The sequence below is a fragment of the Gambusia affinis genome, linkage group LG19 (assembly GCF_019740435.1).
Source record: "Gambusia affinis linkage group LG19, SWU_Gaff_1.0, whole genome shotgun sequence".
NCBI classification, from domain to species: Eukaryota; Metazoa; Chordata; class Actinopteri; order Cyprinodontiformes; family Poeciliidae; genus Gambusia; species Gambusia affinis.
In genome coordinates, this window is record NC_057886.1 from 21110035 (window position 1) to 21136296 (window position 26262).

At 38.2% G+C, this 26262-nt stretch overlaps 1 protein-coding gene across 4 annotated transcripts in view; it reads left to right on the forward strand.

The window, feature by feature from the left end:
• Positions 1 to 26262, forward strand: part of shank1 (SH3 and multiple ankyrin repeat domains 1) — a 91858-nt gene that overhangs the window by 34260 nt on the left and 31336 nt on the right. For all 4 annotated transcript variants that reach the window (XM_044101406.1, XM_044101407.1, XM_044101408.1 and 1 more), the window contains exons 3-15: positions 2998 to 3201; positions 4548 to 4619; positions 4703 to 4811; positions 7678 to 7832; positions 8961 to 9128; positions 10278 to 10394; positions 10703 to 10780; positions 11906 to 11972; positions 12306 to 12475; positions 13769 to 13890; positions 14872 to 15026; positions 16276 to 16389; positions 17148 to 17223. In XM_044101406.1, the coding sequence (XP_043957341.1) occupies positions 2998 to 3201; positions 4548 to 4619; positions 4703 to 4811; positions 7678 to 7832; positions 8961 to 9128; positions 10278 to 10394; positions 10703 to 10780; positions 11906 to 11972; positions 12306 to 12475; positions 13769 to 13890; positions 14872 to 15026; positions 16276 to 16389; positions 17148 to 17223 (1607 nt within the window). The remainder of the gene's footprint in view (positions 1 to 2997; positions 3202 to 4547; positions 4620 to 4702; positions 4812 to 7677; positions 7833 to 8960; positions 9129 to 10277; positions 10395 to 10702; positions 10781 to 11905; positions 11973 to 12305; positions 12476 to 13768; positions 13891 to 14871; positions 15027 to 16275; positions 16390 to 17147; positions 17224 to 26262) is intronic.

The following is a 26262-nucleotide window of genomic DNA, read 5'->3' on the forward strand; positions in this document are numbered from 1 at the left end:
AATTGATTATTCTATAAGTTTTCTGACGTTTAATCGATATTCTGACAATCAATAGAAATACATTAAAATATGCACATAATTGCTTAAAATTATGAGATAATATGTTTTTTAAATAATAAAATAAATCTTTTATTGCCTAAAATGCAACAACATATCATTCAGTGTATGCTTAATGTTAGTAGCAAGGGATGCATCTGCAGCTAAAATAATATTTAACATCGACATGTGAAGGTATTTCTTTTGATTAACTGATTAATGATGGATGCAAAAGGTGCTTAAAATAAGAATTTTACAAAGTTTGAAGTTAAAACGATCCCACTTGAGGAGTTCTGGGTAGAACATATTTACTGATAAAGATTTTATTTTTTGTCTTAAATACAACATTTTTGGCAAATGGCTTTTTTTAGTCTGCATATGCAAGTTAGGGATTAATTGATTACTATATTAGTTGACGATTACTTCAATAATCGATTAATCACGATTAATTGCTTCAGCGCTAGAATATGTACATTTACGTTCAATTAAAGTTGTGCTTCAACCGCTTTGGTTTAGCTCAGAAAATCTGAACAATTTGCATCTAAAATATTATAACCTTATTGAACTCATTTGTTCTTCTCGTGTTTTTCATTTGTGAAAACATTAAAGTTGTGATTTTATCTCATAGATAAGAGAAATCATATCAAACAGTCTCTGTTCTGACTGTTGCAGAGGAGCATTACCTTGTCTGTCCACCAGAGGGCGCTCGAACTGCTTAATTAAGAGCTTGTGAGGCACCTACAAAACGGGCTGTAATGTGAGAAAAATACAATTTAGCCACAGAATAACGTAAGTTTTCCTGGAGGTATGTTCACCAGAAAGTTTGATGCTTCATTAAGTGCAGAAATCTCAACTTTCAGGCGCTGCTATTAGCTTGTATTAGCTTGAGTCGCGTCCCAGTGTGACAGCTGAATCCTCAGCTTTCATTCCCTCCTGCTGGGACTGACTCACTCCAGCTTCTTTGATGCTACTGTAAATACGACTGTGTGTGTGTTTGATGAAAACCTAGTGTAATACAAACATTAGGATTAAATCTGCGGTGCTGTAAATTGTAAAAAAAAAAAAAAAAAAACAAGAAAGAGGAAAGAAACACACACACACCTATTCACACAATAAAACCCATGCACGTGCTCACACAGGCGCACCATCGCCGTACCACATCCCAGGGAACACAGGGAGGTTTCTATGGCAACAAGCATCCTGCTCCGCTAATGAACCGGTTGCCGTGGCGACCGTGTCGGCTGTGCTCAATCGGAGTCGAGGAGATGCACAGAAAAAAAAAGAAACAAATAATAAACTTGGAGCATTCCCTTACCCCACCACCAACACCCCTGTGTGATACGTGTCTGTGTGTGCGTGCGTTTGTTTCTAATACCTTGTGGGGACCATTTTCCTGACACATCCTACGTTGTGGGGACCCACTGCTCTTTGTGGGGACTGAAGTCTGCTCCCCACAAGGAGAAACGCTGTTTTTGGGTCAGGGGTCAGATTTAGGACTAAGGTGTGAATTGAGTTTTGGTTAGGGTTATGGTAAGGTTTAAGCTGTAGAAATGAATAGAAGTCAATGGAAAGTCCCCACAAAGATAGCCATGCAAACATGCGTGTGTGTGTGCGTGTGTGTGTGTGTGTGAGAGAGAATGTGTGTGTGTGAGAGAGTGTGTGTGTGTGTGTGTGTGTGTGTGTGAGAGAGAGAGTGTGTGTGTGTGTGTGTGTGAGTGTGTGTGTGTGTGTGTGTGTGAGAGAGAGAGTGTGTGTGTGTGTGTGTGAGAGTGTGTGTGATGCTGAGATAAATGACATACTTATTGAGCGTTGCGTGAGAGAGGAAAGTGCGATCCCAGCATCTGGCTGCACTCTGCGTGGGCCCGATTCGTCTCGCTGCCTCCTGAAGGTCAGAGGCGGACCGGACTAGACCGGACCTGACTGAAAGAGACGGATCAGAACACAGAACTCAACCTGCCGAGCTGCAGATCCAGAACCCGCCTGAGCCCACCAAGCTGCGGCTGTTCAGCTGCATTTTGCTGACTGAACTCCAGAACCGCCGGGCGTTTTGAATGTCTGGAGCCAAACCTGCGCCACTGCGTTTATGAACTGCATCTTAGCTTGAGCTCAAAGAACGAAACTACGATGGAGTTTTAGGGCCACACTGAGAAAGAAATAAAAATAAATTACATTACAAGTCATAAAATTACAAAAATAGTTGTGAAATTACGAGAAAAAGGTTGAAATAATGCAAGAATAAAGTCGTAGCATTACGAGAATAAATCATATTACCACTTTATTCACGTAACGCTCCAAATTTACTTTATTAGGACACCTAAGTAGAGCTGTAATATTTTTTATTCTCATATTATTTTGACTTTATTTTCATAATATTATTTTATTCTTATATTATTTTGACTTTATATATTAGGGCTTTACTCTTTTTATAATTTTATTTTTAATTCTTTCTAATACTCAGTTGTACAGAACTAACTAAGTGTGACAAAGTTTAATATAAAAACATGAACAACTACAACAACTACAGCTAATCAAATTTTTGGTTTTTGGACATTTAATTTCTATTTATTTGAACTTCATACAACCAAATATAAGGGCCAGACTGTGATTTTTCTTTTTATTATTACAAGAATAAGATCATAATGGAAGAACAAAGTAATTTAACAAGAACTTCAACACAAAACAGAATAAAAATTTAAATGAGGAATGGTGAGCGTCTTGTGAAGTTAAACTTTTAATAGTAAGGAAAGGAAGGAATCTTTTCACAGATCATTTACTCCTAAATGAGTCGGGTTTAGATTCAGGTTTCAAATAAAATCTATTATTAGTTCAAAGTTTTTCCATTCATAAAACGATGCTACACAGTTTTCCACTAAGCAGAAGTATTGATCACTGTCTTGATTAATCAGAATAGTAAACACATTTCTGTTGTCTAAACGCTGAGTTCATGTGTTTATCCTGCAGAAATGTCTGCGGTTCAACCCCGACGCCACCGTGTGGAAGGCCAAGCAGCAGGTGCTTTGCTCTCTGACCGAATCGCTGCGAGACGTGCTGAACTACGGCCTCTTCCAGCCGGCCACAGACGGACACGACGCCAAGTTCCTGGAGGAGGAGAGGCCGCTCAGAGACTACCCACAATCCTTTGAGAAAGGGGTGCCATATTTGGAGGTACTTCTTCTGCCTGATGTGCAGTACGCTGTGCTTCCTGAAGATGTCACTGCTGTTCTTTAGTACAGCAAAAACAGATTGCATTAAAGCTGCAGGATGTAGCTTCTATAAGGAATGTTTGTTAAAACTGTCACCATGTCATGACAGAGGAATATGAGGCAGATAACATCTGAAAACATTGATTTCCCCCCACCTCCTCCATGAGCTGAAGAAATGAACCGCTACCGTTCAAAAACAACCAATCAGAGCCAGGAGGACGGTCTTAGCGCTGTCAATCAACCTCGTATACTCGCTGATAAATGTGCTAATGGCGGAGAAACAACTAACCGTTACAGAAAAAGCATTTACTATGTTACTATCAGTGGCTATGCTAAGTAGCCTAGCATTCACAACATGCTATGCTAGCAGCAGTGTAGCAGAAAACAAGCGGGGGAGAGAGGATGAGCTGCCACTCAAGATCATGATATGAGGGAAACTCTTAACCAGTTAAGAGTTTCTCTGTTGAAGCTACAGTTATCTGCTTAAGAAATATAAAAAACGGCTCCATCTTTAAACTTTTTCCACAGTTTGTTATAGAGCTGGCCAATAAATCTTATTATATGGCCAATAAATCTTATTATATGGCCAATAAATCTTATTATATGGCCAATAAATCAAATTTTCAGTTATTGAAGATTCAATTTTTGGAAAATCTGGATTTTTTTCTACCAATGCTCTCCTTATCTTTCCAAAGTTCAGAGTGACATTATCGCACCCTGGGCAGCCATCTTGTTTGATGAGTGTGTTTAACATTAATATAAATGCATGCCACACTTTTCTGATTTTTATTTCCTCCTCGACAAAAAAGAAAAACTAGATATTATAACATCCCAACAATAAACTATATCAGTTTGTTGAGGTGACTCGAGAAAAACTGAAAGATTTTATATTTTAAGATCAATAAATAAATCTATTTATCATGAACTTCTTTAAAAACTGTGAAACAAATTCTAATTTATTCTTTCATTTTGTATCAATATTGCCTCATGTTGTTCACATCTGAAAAACAGTGAGTGCCGTTGTCTTTGGGGCTACTTTTGATTTGTATCATTTAAAATGGAATTTGAATACTGACTTTATAAATAAGTAGAGCTGAACTATTCAAATGTTCTCATATTTACATTATCCACAGTGGAGGCAGTTTCTTTTGCATTTCTTATAGGCAATAAATTAAAAAAATTGGCTTTACAATAAGTTTGTCCTTATACATTTTTGTGTATGTGGGTCAAAAGTTGGACAGCGGCAACAATGCTAATGCTAACAGAGGCCTTCCTGTTTGTTTTTCTCTGTTTCTGTCGCCGGTTTAGTTCCGCTATAAAACCAGGGTTTACAAACAGACCAATCTGGATGAGAAGCAACTGGCCAAGCTGCACACCAAGGTAAGAAATCCCTTATTTCTCACCTTTGATAACAGAACAGAATAATAGATCTGACAGTTTTAACACTCCCTCTGCTAACGCAGGCGAGTCTGAAGAAATTCATGGATTATATCCAAACCAGCGCTGTGGACAAGATGGCCAAGTTCATAGACAAGGGCCTGGATCCAAACTACCAGGATCCTGACACTGGTGGTGAGGAGAGCTGCACAGCAGATGTTTACTTCATCTTTCTAACAGTTACACTGGATGTAGCGACAGCCAATCTAGAGAGAAAGATGGGGGTTAGCCGCCAAGAGGGTTTAATGTTTACTATTTTTCTAACCAGTATTTTTTTTTAACTTTTAATTATAATGTCTCCACAATTCTTCCTTAAAATGTTTTACATTTATATATCTAAATAAGACCTTAAAATGTCTTGAATTCATTAAACAGAATGTAAGTTAGCCTTAAACACGTTAATCAAAGGGTTTTATGGTTTAGCAGGACTATTCAATCCTGGATCGTCAGTTTTTTGTTCTTTTCTTTCCTCACAGGAGTTTTCTGTCAGAAAAACGTTTGAGTCACCATCTTCTTTGGTTTCTGTGTTTTTTGGTGGTTGAGGCTACCGCTAACTAGCTGCTGTCGTACCTAATTAGTCGCTGTTTGGCGTTGATTCTTTTTGTGCATTTTGTCGTGAAACAGGTATTAAATGTCGTTCATAATGGTTTAACAGCGTTAAATTTGAGTTGGTGAGACCTACAGAAACCCTGAACTGTCAGTGTGGCATCCCAAGTACCCAGATATATTATTGGAAAACAGTACTTTTTTACAATAATTGCTTTAAATAGTCTACCCTTCAAAAATATTGAATCCAGAAAGTAAAATTTTTTATTAATCTGCTTCTATTTTGAAGCTATAGTCTGCAAACTGAAGTCACTTTTTTAATAAAGCACCCATATCATTTACCTTGTAGGAGAAAATGTTTACAATTAGACAAAACAAAAAAGCTGTTGTTGTTTTGTGCTGCGTTTTCAAAAAGTAGGCTTGCCACAGACACAACAATAAAGCACCATATCCAAAACAAAACGTGGCAGGAAACATTTTGCCAACAGAGACTGAGTTCTGGAGTTAAATAGAAAGCTGCTTCAATGAAGGATTAGTTGTTTTTCAACCTGATTATTCCACTTTTTAAAAATGTTTATTGTGTCCACAGTTGTTTCACTTTTAATTTAATTTCACAGGATTCATTTAGAATATGATTTATTGTCGATTATTGGTTTATTAGATTGAAATTAGTTCCAATCGATTAACTAATAACGTCCATTAAGACCTTCTTTCAATGTTGTAGTTTGGCCTCCGTCCAGCAGAGGGCGCCGATGGTAGTCTTCCTTAACCGGAACAACAGAAACAAAGATGGCGGAGCCTTTTCTGTTTTGCAAGGTGTAACATTAATGATGACTTAATGATCCGTAATCACTTACGGCTTAGTGGCTCTTACATTTTTAAGAGCCACTAACGCAGTGAAGCTGCAGTTGTCATAACTTTTTAAAAATTCAAAATGTCGTAAAGCTGCGAGTAGATTTAAGCACCTATGTGACCTGACGCCTCAGCTGTTAAATCTCAACCTTTAGAGTGTTTCCAAGCAGAAATAAAACCTTCTGTTTTCTGCCCTCGGCTCTTGTCCCAACAGTTGGTTGGAGATCAGAGCCAGGCCGGCTCGCTAACTGGTGGCTTTTCCCGGATCCTGCCGGTGTTTGAGGGCCGCGGCAGACGGCTCATTTACAGCCAAGGCGTGTTGCTCGGAGTCTCTCCAGCCGTTCTGGGAACGGGTGTCAAAACACGGAGAGAAGCCTGTAATCAGGGGTGTGAAACGTGCTGCCGCTGCTGGACACATGGGGGCAGCAGAGAGTCATAATGAAGCTGTTCAGAGTCGTTCTTAAAGTCCAGCACAGAGCTTAGTGAGGGGCTGACGGATAAAAATGTTTTACTCTACCTACTCGTGACTTCCAGATGCCACAGAATGACAGTCTTTAATTAGAGATAATTAATTTCTGTCGGTTTCAGTCTGGTTGGTGGCGGAGGCGCCGCATTTCCATCGAAGAGAAGAAGAAGTTCTGAAGGAGAAACACCTGAAGAAGTCTAGTTAATACACGCCAGCTATTAGATTTTTACCTGAGATCCACAGAAGATCAGCAAAGACAAAGATTCAGCAATTTTCCTTCTTACCTGATAGCAGCGTTTGAAACTTACTGTTACCATGACAACCACATTTCTGCTGGAAATACTTTAAATGTTTTTGTTCCTCAAAATGTAAGCGTTCCTATAAAATATATCAATCTATCCATCCGTTCATATTGTAACGATTCTGTTTTTTGCTGTGGTCCATTTAGTTATTTGTATTTGTTATAAGTTGCATTGTGACCCATTTTGTTATATGTAGTATTATGGGCTTCCCCTGTCCGACTCTGCTGGCTCCCACTCACATGTGATAGGTCTGTCATGTGGGCGGGGGATCGGTGGAGCGGGAGTTCCAGGACCGGAAGTGGGAAGAGTTCAGAGGGGAGTTAGCAGTGAAGCTATCAGTGAGCGTGCTAGTTCTGTTAGAGGCGTGAGCTGCAGCCTCAGAAATAGCAGCTCGTACTTTATTCTAATAAACCCTGTTTGGCGGGAATACATCTTTGGTGTTGGCGTCATTACAATATGTTCATCCATCCATCATTAAATAGATTCATCCATCCATTCGTCCATCCGTCCATCTATCCATCCATCCATCACCAGTCATTCCTGTTGAACAACAAACTCAGAAAATCAGGTTTCAGCCGCCTGCTTCTGCTGCTGGACTGTTAGTTAATGAATGAATGTGACCAATTCCTCCTCCTATTCAACTTCTACCTTTATTGCTGTGAAAAAGGGAGAAAGAATAGAAACATTTATTCCCTTTACAGGACAGTACTTTTAACTTACTTTTATCCTGCTTCTTGGCAGCATGTTTAGATCATTCTGATTGAAATCCTTAACGTGGAAGCCAACAGGTTGATTCGGCTCCTGTGCCTGAATGCGCCTCCTGTGTTGTGTTCAGAGACTCCTCTGTCGCTGGCAGTGCAGTGCGAGCCAGGTGGAGGAGAGGCCATCCGGGTCCTGGTGGACGGAGGCGCTCACATCGACTTCCGTGCCAAAGATGGACTCACGCCGCTTCACAAGGCTGTTCGAGGCCACCGCCATACAGCCCTGCTGGTAAACACTCACAACGTCTCCATCCTGCTCTCAGCAAACTGCCACGTCACAGAGGCATGGTGCAGCTACACTGTAAAAAAATAAAAACAATTATACTTATAATTTATTGTCAACATGTTATTCATGCATTTATAACTGTTAGCGTTCCAGACTAAATATTTCATTCACAACCAAAATATTTAAGAACTAAGCATTTACTTTCCAAACTAAATATTTAGTTAGGAGGCTAAATAATTTTGCTGATTAACAATATACTTAGGAATTAAGCTAAATATGTAGCTTACTCAGGTTGGTAGCTAACTATTTAGCTTACTTACTAAATATTTAATGTGAAAGCTAAATATTTGGTTTGAAAACCATATTTAGCTTTCAGTTCTAGTTCACAAACAAAATATATAACTTATTTGCTAACTATTTGACTTGCTTGCAAATATTTGGTTTGAAAATTAAATATATTAATTTGGAAAATAATAATTTACTTTGGAACTAAATACGTAGTTTGCAAAATAAACTAAATATTTATTTTTTATAAATATATTATAATATTTAGCTTCCCAGCTTAATATTTACCAGAAAGGGTAAGTATTAACTTTGCTAACTAAATATTTAACTAGCAGCTTAAATATTTAGTTAGCAAGCTAAATACTTGTTGTTTTAATAAATATTTAGTTTGCAAAATAAACATAATTTCCTAACTCAACCTTTTATTTTCAAACATTTTGGATGGGAACTAAGGTTTTAGTTTACAAGTTTAATATTTAGCTTGTGAATTAAGTTTTGTAATTTGGAGCTCTGACATTATAAATGTATGAATAACATTATGAAAATATGAACACTTGTTTGTTCTCTGACAGGTTAAATAATTCATAATTCTGCTGTTAATTTGTTACAGTGTAACTTTACAAATGACACCCCAAACAGAAGAGAAAAGTTTTCACTTCCAAAGCGTCAGAAACAAGATTTATCCTCATTTGTACCTCATGATAAAAATCCACACGTGATTCAGAATCAAGCTGCCTGTTTTTAAGAACCTTTGAGACCCAAACCGAAGCTACATTCTCCTGTTGTTATCTTTGTCCAAGCGTGGAGTTAAATCATCATCATGAGCGCCCTCGTCTCTTCCTGCAGGTCCTGCTCTCTCTGGGTGCATCTCCAGACTACAAGGACCGGCGGGGGTTGACCCCGCTCTACCACACTGTGCTAACAGGGGGCGACACCTCCTGCTGTGAAACGCTGCTGTACCACCGCGCCAAGCTGGGCATCAGGGACGAAAACGGCTGGGACGAGACGCATCAGGTGCGTTCAGGCGACGCGGACCAGAACAGAAGGAGTTTATCGACTCCATTTGGAGTCTGGAAGGAAACCGAGACGTTTGAGTTCAGATCTGCTCTGTGTTCCAGTTTGTCTCCATCTTTCCTCCACCTTCATCCTCCATTCCAACCATCCATCCGCACCGATCAGGGAACGACAGGAAGCAGAGGCAGAAAGGTAGACGCCATATCATCAGCATCTTCCTCATCATTATACATGTGTTCATAAGTTCATTCATCCTTCCATCCATTCATCCATTAATCTATAAGTACTTAAGGTCATCCATCCATCCATCCATCATCCATCCATCCACTCCGATTCATCCATTCACTCGTCCACTCATCCTTCTATCCATTCTTTCAAAGTTCATTCATTTATTCATCCATCCTTCCTACCATCCATGTTAATTAATTCGCTCATTCATACATCCATCCACTCACTTGTTCTTAACTTCAATCATTCGTCCGTCCATCCATTCGTTCATAAGTTCATCCATCCATTCGTTCATAAGTTCATCCGTCCATTCGTTCATAAGTTCATCCATCCATTCGTTCATAAGTTCATCCGTCCATTCGTTCATAAGTTCATCCATCCATTCGTTCACTCATCCCTCCATCCGTCTAGGAACCCATCTGTCGTTCTGACTCTTTCTGGATGTTGTTATTTTTGGTTGAGAATCTCCAGTAGCAGTCAGTCCCACAGTGAATCTGAAAAGGCTTCTGCCTGCAGACTGATGTACAGGTTGTAAACGACTATCATGACATTTTAACAGCTCAGTATTCGACATCGACGTCTCCTGGATGACACCATCAACTATTAGCAAGCTCTGCTAATCCTCCTCCTTTGCTTTTGCCGCTCCTCCTCAAATGTCTGTTTGTGTGAAATTAATACCTCGTTAAAAAGATTACTCATCATATCAGACTGAATGTAAAAAAAATACAAAAGTAAGAGAAAATTCCTTCCAGCTGGAAATTATTGTCCAAAAATAAACAAAGTCAATAGAAGGAACAAACAGAAGTAACATAACAAAGATACTCCAACATGCAGATTACAGCTGTTCCTGTTTTCTGTGGTTTTCATTTTCTCCTCTTGGTGTTTCCTCCGGTTCTGTTTCCCGATCCTGACGACATGCAGGCCTGCCAAAACGGGAACTCACAGCATCTGGAGCACCTGCTCTTCTACGGGGCGGATTCCTCCTCCCAGAACGCTTCTGGAAACACTGCCTTGCACATCTGTGCTTTATACAACAAGGTACTCAGTAAAAACACAAAACAGCGTTCAGGTAAAAAAAAAAAACAGTGTTCAGGTAAAAAAAAAAAACAGGGTTTAATTTAAAAAACACAAAACAGTGTTCAGGTAAAATAAATAAAAGTGTTAATTTCAGAAACAAAGCAACACATGAAGCTGTTTAGTATTTAGACAAATTTCATGTTATTTGTGTGAAAAATTAAACAAATTTCATTTAAATGTTCCTGAATGTTTTATTTCTTGCTCTTTTTGTGAATTGTAAATCTGTTTCTCAGCCTGAATTTTAATCAGAGCTGCCATGTTTGTTTTAGGAAAGCTGTGCACGAATCCTGCTGTACCGTGGAGCCAGTAAAGACATGAAGAACAACAGCGGCCAGACTCCGTTCCAGGTGAACTGGAAACGAATGAACAGTTCACCAGCTAATGAACTGTTCATTAGCTGGTGAACTGTTCATTAGCTAGAAACTTTACGAGGATAAAACCAGGAAAAGTTCCTGTCTTACCTTTTAACCATTATGTGACATGAAGGTGCTGGGTGATATCTGACCAACAAATTTATTAATGCAGAAAAGAGATAAACAAAAAATCCAATGATTACCAAGCAGTTTAGTTTGGTTACAGTTTGTTTTAATTAAAAAATGTTTTTGTGATGCACATTTATTCTAAATATTACTGCAGTTCATTAAATAAACTTAAATAATACATTCATATCTTATTCATTATGTCTTTATCGATGCTTTTATTTTTTTGATGATAAATCAGTTTAACATAATACTAAATAATGTTCACATACATAAAGGCTGATTTAAATTAATCTGGAAATGCAAACATTACATGATAAGTAAATTCATCTAAGATATTTAAGTGGATTTTTGGGTGCATTTGATGAACCTTATGAACAGTTTAAATTGTTTTATGATGAAACATTAAATAATTAAGCTTGAAATATTTAATTTTACCACTTAATTGTGTGTATTTCTGATACATTACTGGCACATTAAGATAAGTATATAAAATAATTATTCAGTGTTTTTTTTCTTCACAGTTTTATTTAAATGACCAAATAAATAAATATTTACAGATGTATTTTTGGAGGAGATCCAGGAGAATTTATGCTTTTATTTACCCTAATATTCCTGGTGATAATAATTGTAAAATATAAAATATTAGCTCAGTTATATCTAATTTTAATTTCTGTTCTGAATAATTATAAAAAATGTCATCAGTAAATTATCTAAAATTTAAAGTCAACAAGGAAAATAAATGGTGATTGGCTGATTAGAAAACGCCAGACAGTCGTGTGTTGAGCAGCGATGCAGGAAAATATTTCACCTTTTCAAACTGCATTTCATTTCAAAATTAAATAAAAAACATAATTTGAAGCTGCGGATAATCAGGGTCAACTGTTCTGAGTTTAATGTTTTCAAAATGCATTTGTTTTCTGATAGTTTGGCAGTAAAAATGTTTGGTTTTTTAACATACTTCATGTTTTATTTGCTTATTGCTTTGGTCAGGTGGCTGTTATGTCCGGGCATTTTGAATTGGGGGAGATTATAAAAAACCACCAGGATACAGATGTGGGTAAGTGCTGCATAACATCTGTTTATGACGATGAAATCTTTAGTTTGCTTCCATGCAGCAAGACTTTATTGTAATATTCTACTTTATGATCTTCCTCACACTTTTTGAAGGTTTTTTGTTGTGGTGTTTTGGATTTTGCTTGTTTTTCCTCTTAGTTTTTGTTCTGTCCTTCATTTGTTAAACTCAACTGATTGTGCAGCAAATGAATGGAGAACAAAAATGTTAGGAACGAAGTTCTGACTTAAAGAAAGAAATTCATCCTTCGATCGTCTCCGTAACTGCAGAAATCTGTGGGTCATGAGAGTGACGATCTGCTGGATGTTTTCCTCCTAGTTCCCTTTGTGGAGTCTCCAAAGTACGCCCCCCAGAGGAGAGAGAGCACCCGGTCGCTGGCGGTGCCCCACCCCCACCCGTTTCTGCGGGCCAACAGCGACAGCAGCATGAATCTGCCGGACTGGATGGCCGTTCCCAACGCGCCGAGCACCAACATCGTTTCTGTGCAGGTATCGATCGCTGATCCGGGAGGCTTAGCGCTGACACTACGATTTAGAAATTGAAGATTTTCAACTTTTGAAATTGATTCACATATTTTATTATTTTTATTTATTGGTTATTTTTCTATTCAGCAACCTAAAATCTTTCTCTTTTATCACATTTTTTAAAAATATGGCTAAATTTGATAATGTGACAAAATTACAACGTTTGTTTTTTTATTATTCAGTCATTATTTCATACTGACAAAAATTAAGATACATTGATGTGTTTCTCCTTTTAGATTCTCCATATTTAAACAATTTTGGCCTTTATGTTATGGAAATATGGTCGGCCATCTTGAAATAAGAGAAAAGTGTTTTTGAGGAAACGGCCACTTATTGATCAACAAATTCATTATTAGTCGAGCAATAAGTTCATCTTTAGATCTCTTTTATTATTATTATTATTATTATTATTATTATTATTATTATTATTATTATTATTATTGATAATGTAAAACACTGAGTTGCTTGATGTTTGTAATCTATAATCTATATCTTTATTTTCTTTGCAATGTTTCAAAAAACATTGCAAAGAAAATAAAGATGAAAAAGTTGACAAATCTAAAGAAATTTAGATCTAAATAGCATAAATCTGGACAGATTTAGAAAACATTTGCTTCAGTAATATTAAAACATAGATCTATGTTAAGAGTAAGCATATTAATTATGCAGTAAAATGCTGCTGCTGGCGTTCTCACTAAAACCAGGAAGATAGAGCACATAACACCAGTTTTAAAGTCTCTCCACTGGCTCCCAGTAGCTCAAAGAATAGACTTTAAAATACTGTTGTTAGTTTATAAATCACTGAATGGTTTAGCACCACAATACATTAAAGCTCTGCTGCTGTTGTATCAACCTTCCAGAACTCTCAGGTTCTGGTTCTGGTTCTGCTCTGCATCCCCAGAACCAGAACCAAACGAGGAGAAACAGCATTCAGCATCTATGCACCAAAAATCTGGAACAAACTTCCAGAAAACTGTAAAACAGCTGAAACACTGACTTCCTTTAAATCTCAACTAAAAACCCACTTGTTTAGAGTTTTATTTGAAACGTAATCAATTGCAAGATTATTGACGGAATCTGACTTGATATTGTTTTTATTGTTGATTCTATGTTGCTTTGTGTTTTTTTGTGTTTGATTTGATGTAAAGCACTTTGAAATGCCTTGCTGCTGAAATGTGCTATACAAATAAAGTTTGATTGATTGATTGATTGATTGATATATTTACCCCCTTTTCCTCTCCTTTCCTTTCATTTCAGGGATATAAGCACACAGGAACCCTGCGGAGCTCCAGCAGCCCCAGAGGAGCGAGGACGCGGTCCCCGTCCCGCGGACGGATCGGAGACAAGGAGGACCGGAGCCGGCAGAGCCAGAGACGGGGGTGAGCTGAAAACCGGCTGCTCATCCTGCTGAGGACCAGCAGGAAACTAAATCTGACTCTGACTCGAACCGACGACGACTTGAGTGAAAAGATTTATGGAGGAGAATATTGGAAACTGCAGGAGATTGATGAAGTTTTATTGGGAGTATAAACTGAGATAAAAACTCAAAGTGACGGTTCGGTTTTAGGAAGTTAGAGATGAATTTTAGAGAAGGAAAGAATGGAGGATGAGAGATGAAGGAGGTACATGTTAATTTTCAGGAAAATATTGGAGCTTTTTAAAGTCAATAATTTGTAAATATTGACAAAAAAAACTACATTTACTTGAGTAAATGTTTTTAAAAATGTACTTTTAGGAGTATTTTTACTTTACTGCACTTTTCTCTTGTACTTGAGTGATATTTTTCTAAAGTATTGCTTCTCTTACTGGAGTAAAAGTTCTGAATATTCACTGAGTAACTTAATTAAATTAAAAGGAAACTCGTTTAAACCAGAAATTCATCAAACACTCCTAAATAAGACAAAACTAACTTACAAGTATCTTTTCAGCAACATATAAGAACATATTTAAGTCAATAATTTCTTAATATTGATGAATAATGTACTAGTTCCACCGTGAGATTAGTTCACTTTTAATAAAACACATTTCTGTGTTATAAGTGAAATAATCTGGCAGATTATCAATATTAAAGATTTATTTACTTAAAAAAACATTCCTATATGTAGCTGAAAAGTTAATTGTAAGTTAATTTTGTCTTAAACTATAAAAAATACTTGGTCAGATTTTGTGTTTTTGCAGTGCAAAAAGAAGTTATTTGATAGAGTTGGACAAATGTAGTAAAAGTTTAGATATTAGTGAATAAAATAAGACGTATAAACTCTTAAAATGCTCAAGTAAAGTTTATTATTTGTTTAAACCAAACCAGTTTAAGTGATGAATTTAAACACCTGTATGTATGTTAAATCTCTGACTTTGACTAGGCCTCCCCCGACCTCCACCACCACCACCATTCAAACCGCAGGCCAGCGCAGGCGCCTCTACAGCGCCGTCCCAGGACGAGTCTTTGTAGCAACGCGGTCCCACTCCGCTCAGGGCGAGCGCGAGATAAGCTTCAGTAAAGGAGACAGGGTCAAAGGTGAAGCTCTTCCACACTGTGACATCACTTCCTGATCACAAACCTCCATGTGGGAGTTTGTGGTTTTGCATCTCGTCTGTTATGATCACAAATTCACTGAAGAGGGCAGGGATGTGGGATTAAAAAGGTAGGAATGAAGCGGCTACAGTGCTTTGAAAAAGTATTCACACCCTCTGAATTTCTTTGTTTACTTCGTCACAATCACTGACATCGAGTTTTACTTACTAATTTTAATAAGTGACAGTAGCACCAAAATTTTTTGCGAATACAAATGTGAAAAATTTTGACTGAAACAAAAACGTTACCAAACATTTGTTTAGCTTCAAGCTAAGTATTTAGTTAGCAAATAATTTTTTAATCTTCAAAATAAATATTTAGCTATAAACTACATATTTTGTTAGACAAAATGTTTAGCATGAAGTCAAATAGATTGAAGTTAAATATTTAGTTAGCAAATAAGTTTTATAAATATTTAGTTAGCAAATAAAATTTTATCTTTATGTTGGCAAACATTTTTAACATCAAGACAAATAGATTCAAGATAAATATTAAGTTAGCAAACATTTTTTAATTTCAAGATAAATATTGGCAAATAGAATTTTTAGCATCCAGACAAAAACATTCAAATTAAATATTCAGTTAGGAAACAAGCAGAATTTTTAGCTTCAAGATAAATAGATTCAAGTTAAATATTTAGATAGCAAACATTTTTTAATTTCAAGATAAATATTTAGCATTTTGTCTAATGAGCTGAAGTTATTTCATAAAGGAAAATGTCTGTAAATATAAGAAGCTAGTAGCCCTAATGTTTGCAGCTTTACCTTTAATGTAGCCAAAAGTGAAAAGAGTGGGAATACTTTTGCTGGCAATGGAGGGAAGGGAGGGCGATAAAAGAGTTTTGATTAAACTAAGCTAATTCAGGGGGAATATGTCCTGTTTTCTGGGTAAACATGAGTTCGTTGAACAGTCTTAACGAGAGTGTAAGGTCTCCATATATGTTTATATCTAATGTCTGCAGGTATGAATATTTGTGTGTTTGTCAGTGAGTCTAAAGTGTCGCCAGGTATGTATGTCTTGGTGAGTATGTAGGGAGTTTGCATGTCCGTCTGTGTGTTTTTTAATTTGCTGTCTGCATAACCGTGGATGTCTTTTCATTTCTGTTCTTGTTTTCTGTGTGTCAGACTAGCTAGAGACTAGTTTGTGTCTGTTGGGTTTTCTGTATTTGACCTGCTGACTTTTTTCCTCCTAGTGTTGAGTGTCGGCGAGGGCGGCTACTGGGAGGGGACAGTCAGAGGTCGCACGGGATGGTTCCCCTCCGACTGTGTGGAGGAAGTGGTGCTTCGAAGTCAGGACAACCGATCAGGTGAACAAACACACGAGTAAAAATATTGAATATTGTTTAGCCCAAAACTAAGAGAAATGTTTGATTAGATTAATTTCACAATTACAGCTGTCTTTTAAATACTTTTAATTGTTTATATAAGCAAAACAATTTATGCTAGCAATGGCTAATTTAGCTTAACAAAGCTGAATTAGCTTTGTTAAGCTAAATTAGCCAGTTTAGGCTAATTTAGCTTAACAAAATAATTACATTCAAGCTAAATATTTAGCTTATTGCTAAATATATAGTTTAAAAAAAACTTTTTAGCTTCAAGGAAATTAGATTCAACTGAATTAAACATCTTGCTTGAAGCTAATTGATAAATTAGCAATGGCTAAAATAAAATTATCCCATTCTGAAATCTGATGGTAAACATTCCCTGCAGAGACTTTAGTGTTTTAGACTTTTTATTTTTTCAGACTAAATATTTAGCTTGATGCTAGATATTTAGCCTTAAAACTTAATATTTACAGCTAATTATTTATTCCAAGCTAAACATTTAGCCTGAGCTTAATATTTAGTTAGCAAACAAGCTTTTCAGCTTCAAGATAATGGATTTAAGCTAAATCTTTTGCTCGAAGCCAAGGCTAATTTCTTAGTTAGCATTAGATTCAAACTAAATATATGACTTGAAGCTAGTTAGTAAATTAGCCAAATCAAAAAATACCCCCTGCTGAAAGCTGGTGTTTAGATTTATGTTTTTTTATACACAATTTGAATCAAGTCGTTTTATGTTTCAGAGAGTCGTGGAGAACGAGCCAAGAGGTTGTTCCGCCATTACACTGTGGGATCATATGACAGCTTTGATGCTCCAAGGTAGGAACAAAAAGCTGTTTTTCTCCTTCATGTCTGCAAAAGAGAATTGAAAACTGCCATTATACAAAAACTGCTTTTCCAGAAAACTAAGTTTCAGTTGGTGCTGAAAGTCAAGGATGAGTGTCTGAGTATTTTCAGTACTTTATTAAAGAAAAAATATAATTTGATTGCTTTTTGTTGATTTGTATGGATATATTTTGTCTTCTAATCAAGAGGCAAAGAAATCAAATTTTGCTCAAGACCAATGTTTATGAAAACCTAATTTGAATAGTTTTTCTCTTTGTTGTAGGTTTTATGTTTTCCAATCACATGTGATATCACAACAGTATAAAAAAAGCTGTATATGAAGTCATTTTAATTTTTCCACCTTCTCTTTCATCAAAAATGAGTTTCTAATCTAGAATCTGTTGCCTATTTCTGAAAGTAATATCTAGGATGATCAGGTTAACATCACTTATGTCAGTGGTGTCCAAACTATTTGCCACAAGGTCCAAAGTCACAATTTGTAAAATCATTTTTGCTAAACAAAACATATTCATGACATTTTTTGCTCAAAATTATTCTTAAATAATGACATTTTAGTTTGACCGGTTCAGAATGAGCTGTTTTAGGGCGTCGTGTCACTTCACATCAGAATAAGCTGTTGCTGGCCACACCTGGCCAACAGATGTGCAATTATACAACCGTACAGCTCTGAAAAGCAAAAGTGGAGCCTCCTGCACAATGAACAAGATTGCGGCAAGTGGTTTCTTGATGATAAGTCAACAATAAAACACCTGTCTTTTCCAGCAGCCATTGTACATCGCATACAGTAGTAAAACCAGCTGACAAAACATGCTGGAGCTCAACTTGAGTTGCTAGGCAACGAGCCATCAAATGTGACTTAGCAATGAGGAGGTTTTTAAAACAACACTAAAAAACTGCCGGGTGTTTTCTGAGTGATTTTGCTGTTTTTAGTAGTAGTTGAGACTCACATGGAAATATAAAAACATGCAAAATGTGAAATCTACAGAAACCCTTATTATGGTTGGGAGTCGTACAAAATCCTTCAGAGGGCCACAAGTGGCCCCGGGGCCACACTTTGGACACCCCTGATTTATGAGTTGCATCGTAGTTTTGCCGCTTCTCATAATTATGTCCTGCTGTTGTGACCTGATTGAATTTATCTTGTGTTGTCAACATACGGTTAATCACTGAGCAGGAATCCTGTAATTACTGATCGTACTCCATGTATTATTCATATTTTCCATCATTCAGCTGTTATTTTCCTCCCATCACTCACTTTAAAACTCTCATATATTAACATGCTTCATCAACAACCTGCAGATCTAGACATGTTTGTGTGAACACACGCCTCATTCACACATTCATAGATGGAGTTCTTTTGGACTTTAAGGCTGACTCAGATTCGCTCACTTTTATCGTTTCACCTATCCCTCCTTTCATCCGTTCATCCGTTCATGTTTGGCTGAATCTCCGGACCGTTTCTGCTTCCCGCCCTCGCGCTCTAGTCATCGCTGCTCTCCGAACCCCCTTGCACTTTTTAATTTTCTTTCTATCACCCTCGCTTCGCCTGCGGTGTCTCCATCTGGAGGTCAGACAGCGGAGGGCGATCGAGAGGCAGAGGAGAGAGAGGCGCTGGGATTGAAGCAGACTGTGGTTTTTGGGGATTGGGATTATTTTTAGGAAAGTTTCTCTGTGAAGGCTGGAGTTGCCGACGGGAAATATTAATATGTGAAAAGAATCATTTCGATTCTGAACCTCAGTTTGTTCTGATGGAAGGATTTGACTAGACGTCTAGAAACTCCCTCTGTCCATCCATCCATCTGTTCATCTGTCCATCCATCCATCTATCCATCCATCCATCTATCTGTCCATCCATCCATCTGTTCATCCGTCCATCCATCCATCCATCCATCTATCTGTCTATCCATCCATCCATCCATCCATCACTCAATCTGTTCATCCATTAGTTCATTCATCCATCCTTCTGTCCATCCATCCATCCATTCATCTATCCATCCATCCATCCATCCATCCATCCATCCACCCTTCTGTCCATCCATCTATCCATCCATCCATCACTCAATCTGTTCATCCATAATTTCATCCATCCATCCATCCATCTGTCCGTCCATCCATCCATCCATCCATCTGTCCGTCCATCCATCCATCCATCCATCTGTCCGTCCATCCATCCATCCATCCATCTGTCCATCCATCCATCACTCAATCTGTTCATCCATAATTTCATCCATCCATCCATCCATCCATCCATCTGTCCATTCATCCATCCATCTGTCCATTCATCCATCCGTCCGTCCATCCATCCATTCATCTATCTGTCCATCCATCCATCCATCCATCCATCCATCACTCAATCTGTTCATCCATTAGTTCATTCATCCATCTGTCCGTCCATCCATCCATCCATCCATCCATCCATCTATCCATCCATCTATCCATCCATCCATCACTCAATCTGTTCATCCATAATTTCATCCATCCATCCATCCATCCATCTGTCCATTCATCCATCCGTCCATCCATCCATCCATCCATCCATCCATCCATCTGTCCATTCATCCATCCATCTATCCATCCATCCATCTATCCATCCATCTTTCAATCCATCCATCACTCAATCTGTTCATCCATAATTTCATCCATCCATCCATCCATCCATCTGTCCATTCATCCATCCGTCCGTCCATCCATCCATCCATCCATCCATCTGTCCATCCATCCATCCATCCATCCATCACTCAATCTGTTCATCCATAATTTCATCCATCCATTCATCTATCTGTCCATCCATCCATCCATCCATCCATCCATCCATCACTCAATCTGTTCATCCATTAGTTCATTCATCCATCCTTCTGTCCATCCATCCATCCATTCATCCATCTGTCCATTCATCCATCCGTCCATCCATCCATCCATCCATCCATCCATCCATCCATCCATCCATCTGTCCATTCATCCATCCATCTATCCATCCATCTTTCAATCCATCCATCACTCAATCTGTTCATCCATAATTTCATCCATCCATCCATCCATCCATCTGTCCATCCATCCATCCATCCATCCATCTATCCATCCATCCATCCATCCATCCATCCATCTATCTGTCCATCCATCCATCCATCCCATTAGTCTTTTCCTTCCTCCCAGGTTCTATAATTCAAGGCCGTTGCAGTAATATCTACGATAAGTTCATTGTGGACTTCAGTATTTCATTCTGAAAACTTTCAGACCTCTGAAGGTAAAACCTTTACAGGAAGTTCAGCTCAAACTGTATAAAACTAAATCATCTGTGGTTCCTGGACAGTTCTGGACTAAATTCAGGACTTCTTATTTTTAATATGGATGTTTGAAAACAGTCCTGGCGATGAAAGATGAATCTTTCTGGACTGTTGTGTGTAAATGGTTAAAGACTGGATCCTCTTACCGCGGATCCGTTTAGAGAACACCATGTGCGAACACAAACATGTGATCCTGTGGACCTTCTGTCAACATTCGCTCCACCCAGCCCAGCTTTCCCCGTTTCGCTCAATCACAGCGGCGCCGAGCGTGGAGGAAAACAAAACGGCAGAGGCATGAGAGGAGAGCGGGAGAGAGCCGCGGTTGAAGACAGGAGGGAAGCGAGAGGATGACAGGAACGGAGGGAAAATGGAGGGAGGGAGGGCGAGTTGACGGAGGACGGGTTAAACGTACGTGGAAGGAAGCGACGGAGAGATGATGTGAGTGCCACTCGTCTCCCATCCAAAGCCTCTGCAGTGCCTCATTCATGCTTTGTTTACACCAGGCAGCAGGAAGTAGTTCATGTTGTTTGAATGCAGCAAAGAGATTAGAAGTTACCAACCAAAAACTGTTCTGTAAAACTTTGTTCAATCTGTTTTTCTTTAGCTTTAAAACATTTTGTGATTATGTGAATGTCTCTCATCCGTAGTGTTCAAATAATCCTTTCAATAAAAACTGACTTCATCTTCAGCTGTCTGGTGGAAGCTAGGGCTGCAGCTAATGATCATTTGTTTTGCTAATTCAATCAATCAATCAATTAAATGTTATTTGTATAGCATATTTCAGAGGAAACAGAGGAAAGACTTTAGCCGACTCTCACTGCCAGCTAAGCTAGGCTGGTGGAACCAACCAACTCACCCGCTCTCTTTTAGTTACCTAGCAACTCAGTCATTCTTTGGTTACCTAGCAACGACCTGTTGAGTAACTTGCGCAGCAGCAGTTTAAGGTTTCTCCACTTCCTCATGACTGCTTAAAAATAAAAAACACCGGCGTGGAGTGAAAACTGGATAAAACAGATACCTAAAAACAAAAAACTAATCAATAATTATCCATCAACTGATATGAAACGCTGATATTGTGACACATTTTTCAGCCATGTTCTCTAGCCCTAATAGATCCCTAAATAAGCAAAGACAGCAAAAAAACAGCTGATTTGGGATTTAGTTACGCTTAATACAGTTCCAATAAATTACCAGTAGGTGTTACTGGTGATATTAGGGTTGGGGAATATGGACTTAAAGTTTTATCACGATAACAGTGAACATGCTGATATTTGCTGCTTCTTTTTTATATAACCGTATGACTGACTGCATGACAGCAATTCTAAAAAACATTCCCATTTGTAATACCAGTCACATGAAGAAGTGATTTGTCTCCCTAAGTTGCACATTTATTTTTATATTTATTGATACTTTCATTGAAAACAGTGGATAAAATAGCAAAGCTAACAATCCTGACAATACGGACAGTTTTGGGGATTTTTGACATCATTAATTTGAATTATAGTGATGATGTTTAATGAAAGTTATTATCCTGATGAGAGACTCTCGCGATAAGTCAGGTGATATTTAGCCCTGACAGAACAAACAGTACATCAGTTAATCACAGGATAAAAATTTATTTCTCTTTCTACCAAAAACTGGAGGATAAAAGTCTTAAACTGGTGCTTTGGTCTCAACTAGCTCCATTTTTGAAGGACAGTTTTGTTGTTTCTGATGTTTTGTTTACTTATTTTGGATATCTAAAAGCACCATTAGAATTTAAAGTTTATTTATCTTTCAGAATGCGTGCTTTTATGTCATTAAAAGAACATAAAAGAATAATTATATTAAATTTTTTATATAAAATTTAAGGTAATTTTATGTTACTTTGAAAAGGCCTTAAAACAACAATCTTTCATCAGAATAACTTCTGACGTGATGCTATACGATTCTGTCCAGCCCTAACTCCACCTCTGGGTGTAGAACCTGATGGATGAAGGATCTCCAGTGAATTGGAAATCACGTCAAATTGTTTGTGAGCGTGAAAAAGAGGAGGCTGAGTTGTGCTCTGATTGAGTCGTGCTGGAAACCCCTCTCAACCATCTCCGTATCTCTTCTACTTCTTTAAGCCACCGTCTTCCTCTCCTCCTCTTCCTCCTCCTCCTTGCTCTCTCTCTGTGCCGCAGTCGCAGCTAACCATCTCAATCCCTCAGTCTCTCCGATTCCTCCTCCTCCTCTCCGTCTTAAGTATGAAGGGGCTGGGAGAGCTTGGCCCTCTCCCTTCCTCTGTCTCTCTCTTCTTCTCTTCCTCCTCTCGTCCTCCTCCTCCTCTCACGCCGCTCGCGCTCGCCGCTGTCTCGCTGGAAGACGAGAAGGAGAAGGACCAGGAGAAGGAGGAGGAGAGGGAGGGGAGGAAATGGCGATGGGGGCATGCGGCGAGGAGGATGTCTCCCTCTCCCTCTCCCTCTCTTCTTCCTGGCCGTCGCTGGGCCCTGTGAACAGGAGCGTCTGGTTCATTTACAGGTACCTGCCATGGCTTTTCATGCCTCCTCCTCTTCCTCCAGCGGCTGGAGGAAGAGGAGGAGGAAGAGGGGTGATGCATGCATGTAGAAACGGCGGCGGTGCAGCGTCGACCGGATCGGCAGATGTTGCAGAGCGTGCGCGCAGACAGATGTTTGATCCGGCCGTTCCGTGTGATTCGCTCCGCCAACATGTGAGAGTGCGTCGCGTTTCTCGCGCGCTGCTCTGAACAAATGTCCTCTGGCGGTGCTGCACTGGCACAACTGATGCCTGCTGCTGTTACTGATGTGCTGCCTGATTTCGTGTTTGTTTATGTCAGTGCTGAACAAAACTGTGTGCGCTGCGTTTGCTGCCATCCTGCAAAAAAAATAAAAAATTACGAATAAAAAGCTGATTTAAAAAAAAAAATTTTTTAGGTAATTTCTCCAGCTGCTGTCATGTCACAGAGGAACATGCAACACCTGAAACTTGGGTCTGGTGTGATGCGTGTTGTTTGTGTGTGTGTGTGTGTGCGTGTGTGTGCGTGGGTGTGCGTGTGTGTGTGTGTGTGTGAGACGTCTCCAGCTTTCAGTGAGGGAGTTTTAGCGATGCGGCATGCGTGACAAGTTCCAGCATCTTTCTGATTCCACTATGGAAGCCTGCTCAGGCCAAAACTGTGCAGTCTTTGTTGGCTTTTACAAAATTAAAACATTATGTCCCATTGAGCGTTTGGTACTAATTACTTTTACTTGTGTAACTTTTTTGGGGAAAAAAAGCAATTACTACACTGCAAAAATACAAAATAATACCAAGTTCTTTTTATCTTGTTTGAACTGCAATTATACTCTTTTTTTTTTAAGTATTACAAAACAAACTTATTTCTGTGTAATGTAGGAACTTCTTTTGTTTCAATAATTCCTTAATATTGATGAAAAAGTACTAGTTGCATTGGTAGATTATTTCACTTACAATATGGAAATAATCTAAGTGAAATAATTTGCAAATGGAAGTATTACTTTGTCATCAATGTTAAATTATTGACTTAAAACAAAGCTCTTATGTCTTACAAACTTTACTTATAAGTTAGTTTTGTCTCATTTCAAGTGTATTAAGATATTTGCACTAGAAACCACTCAAAAAGTACTTTTTGTACTGGAATGTAATGTTTTTCTTTACTCGAGTAATTTTATTATGCTGTTTTGCTACTATTGCATAAAATTCTGGATACTTTGAGTAACAAACAAGTTTAACCTAAAAAAATCACCAGACATAGACACACACTTGCAGTTTTTGTTAAAGTTTTATAAGTTTTATATTGAAAGAAACTGACTTGGAAAAATGTTTCTTTCGCCTGAATTTGTTATTTCATAATTTATATGAATTATTTTCATTTTGGTCTCCAAAATACCAAACTTTCCATGTAACTTTATATTTTGATGATGTAATTTTTAAATATTTAGTGATCAATGTTTCAACCCGTTACTCAGTAGTTGAGTAGAGTTTTCACCAAATACTTTTTTACTCAAGTGATTTCTTGGATGGCTACTTTTTACTTTTACTTAATTAAGAATATTTTGAATTAGCTCTACTCTTGAGTAAAGTGTTTTTGTGATTCTACTCCCTGGTCAGTGGTTATGTCTTCTAAATGTAAACACAGATGTGGATTTGTTTGCTATTCCCCAATTTTTGAAGCTAAAACCTTTTTCAAACATTCAGCGCAGCTTCGGTTGTATTTGACTTGAGAGCCTCAGAAAGTTAAAATTAATTAAAAAAAACAATCCATTTAGAGCAGAAAGTGGTTCTCAAACATTTCCCACTCTTTTTAAAAGTCATTGTTGAAGCAGCTTTGGTTCAGTCTTTGTTGGTATGAGTCTTGATAATATCTTCCTTGCTAAAGTTCCCCCAATCGGCCGTATTGTGGGGGTAATTGCTTGTCTATGGGGAAACTTTTCTGCCATAATCCAAGAGCACACATTTTCAGTCTGAAAGCAGGATTTCATGTATTTTGTTCTCAAAACTTTTAATACTTGTACTCAGAACTTCTCACGCTCACACTTAATCTCTGCTTGCTTCTTGTACAAAAAATACACCGTCGCCTAGCAACCTCTCAGCCAATAGGATGAAAGTGTTGTACTGGGTGCGCTTGCTTCCTTCTCTTATCGATTCTCATTGAGTTAGGAAATAAACTCTTTAATTCTAACTAAATTAAAACTTGTTTAAACAATGAAAATTCATATATAAAATTAATATTTTAACAGGAAATGCAACTTTCTGCATTTCAACAGTTTTTGTGATTTTAATTTTATAAACAGACTCATGTGAAAATGTATTCTAATTTACCGAATTTGACTGTAAATGTTAATATAAGATGGAGAATATTCATTCAGTACTAACTTTAACATAATAACCAGGATGTGGAGGAGTTGACCGCTAACCAGGACTTTCATAGCAGCGGCACTTGGAGCTCCGCCCCCTCCAGAGTCACCGTGTTGCTAAGCAACTTATCAAACACTTTACAAATCAGTTGCAGGCTGTGCAACCGATTTGAGGAAGTTGGAGGTATTTCCTGCTTTTATTGGGATTAAAGTTCTGAGCACGTAACAGCCGACTCCATTTTCATCTCTCTGCCGCGACGCCATATTGGATGTTTTCTAAAGCAAAAATACGGAGCGTGTCCGATACGTCGTCATGGAACTATGTCACACATCACGGGAACCGATAAGCAGAATCATTAAGCAAGAACTACTGACAACAACTTCTGGTTCTGGACTCCCATCCCTACCAGAAACCCAGTGGAAACTCAGCAGCCCTGGGGAAGCACGAGACGGAAAGATCCGTTTAGTAAAGTGACACAGACTTTTTTTTAACTCCCATTTGGTCGGGAAGACTTATCCAGTTGGTTGGATCAGCCACTCCGTGTCGACGACAGCAGCAGAGGCTGAGTCAGAGTTACGCCGTTTGGATGTGATGCAGCTGCTAAAACAAACAGACTGATTATAAGTGCAACATTCCCCTTGCAGCTGCCAGCTCATTGTATATTCTGAAGCTGTTTCTGTCAGTGTTTGTTCACACTGTGGGGCACGTGGCAGCCTGTGAGTTACACTCACCAAGCACTGAATGCATCAACACACAGATCTGCCTCACTGTGTCATCTTGCTGAATAACGTATGGTGCAGATGGAGGTCTGCTGGAAAACACAACGGATTAGTTTGTGCTGTCATTCTGGAGCCATCATGTAGTTTTTGTTGTT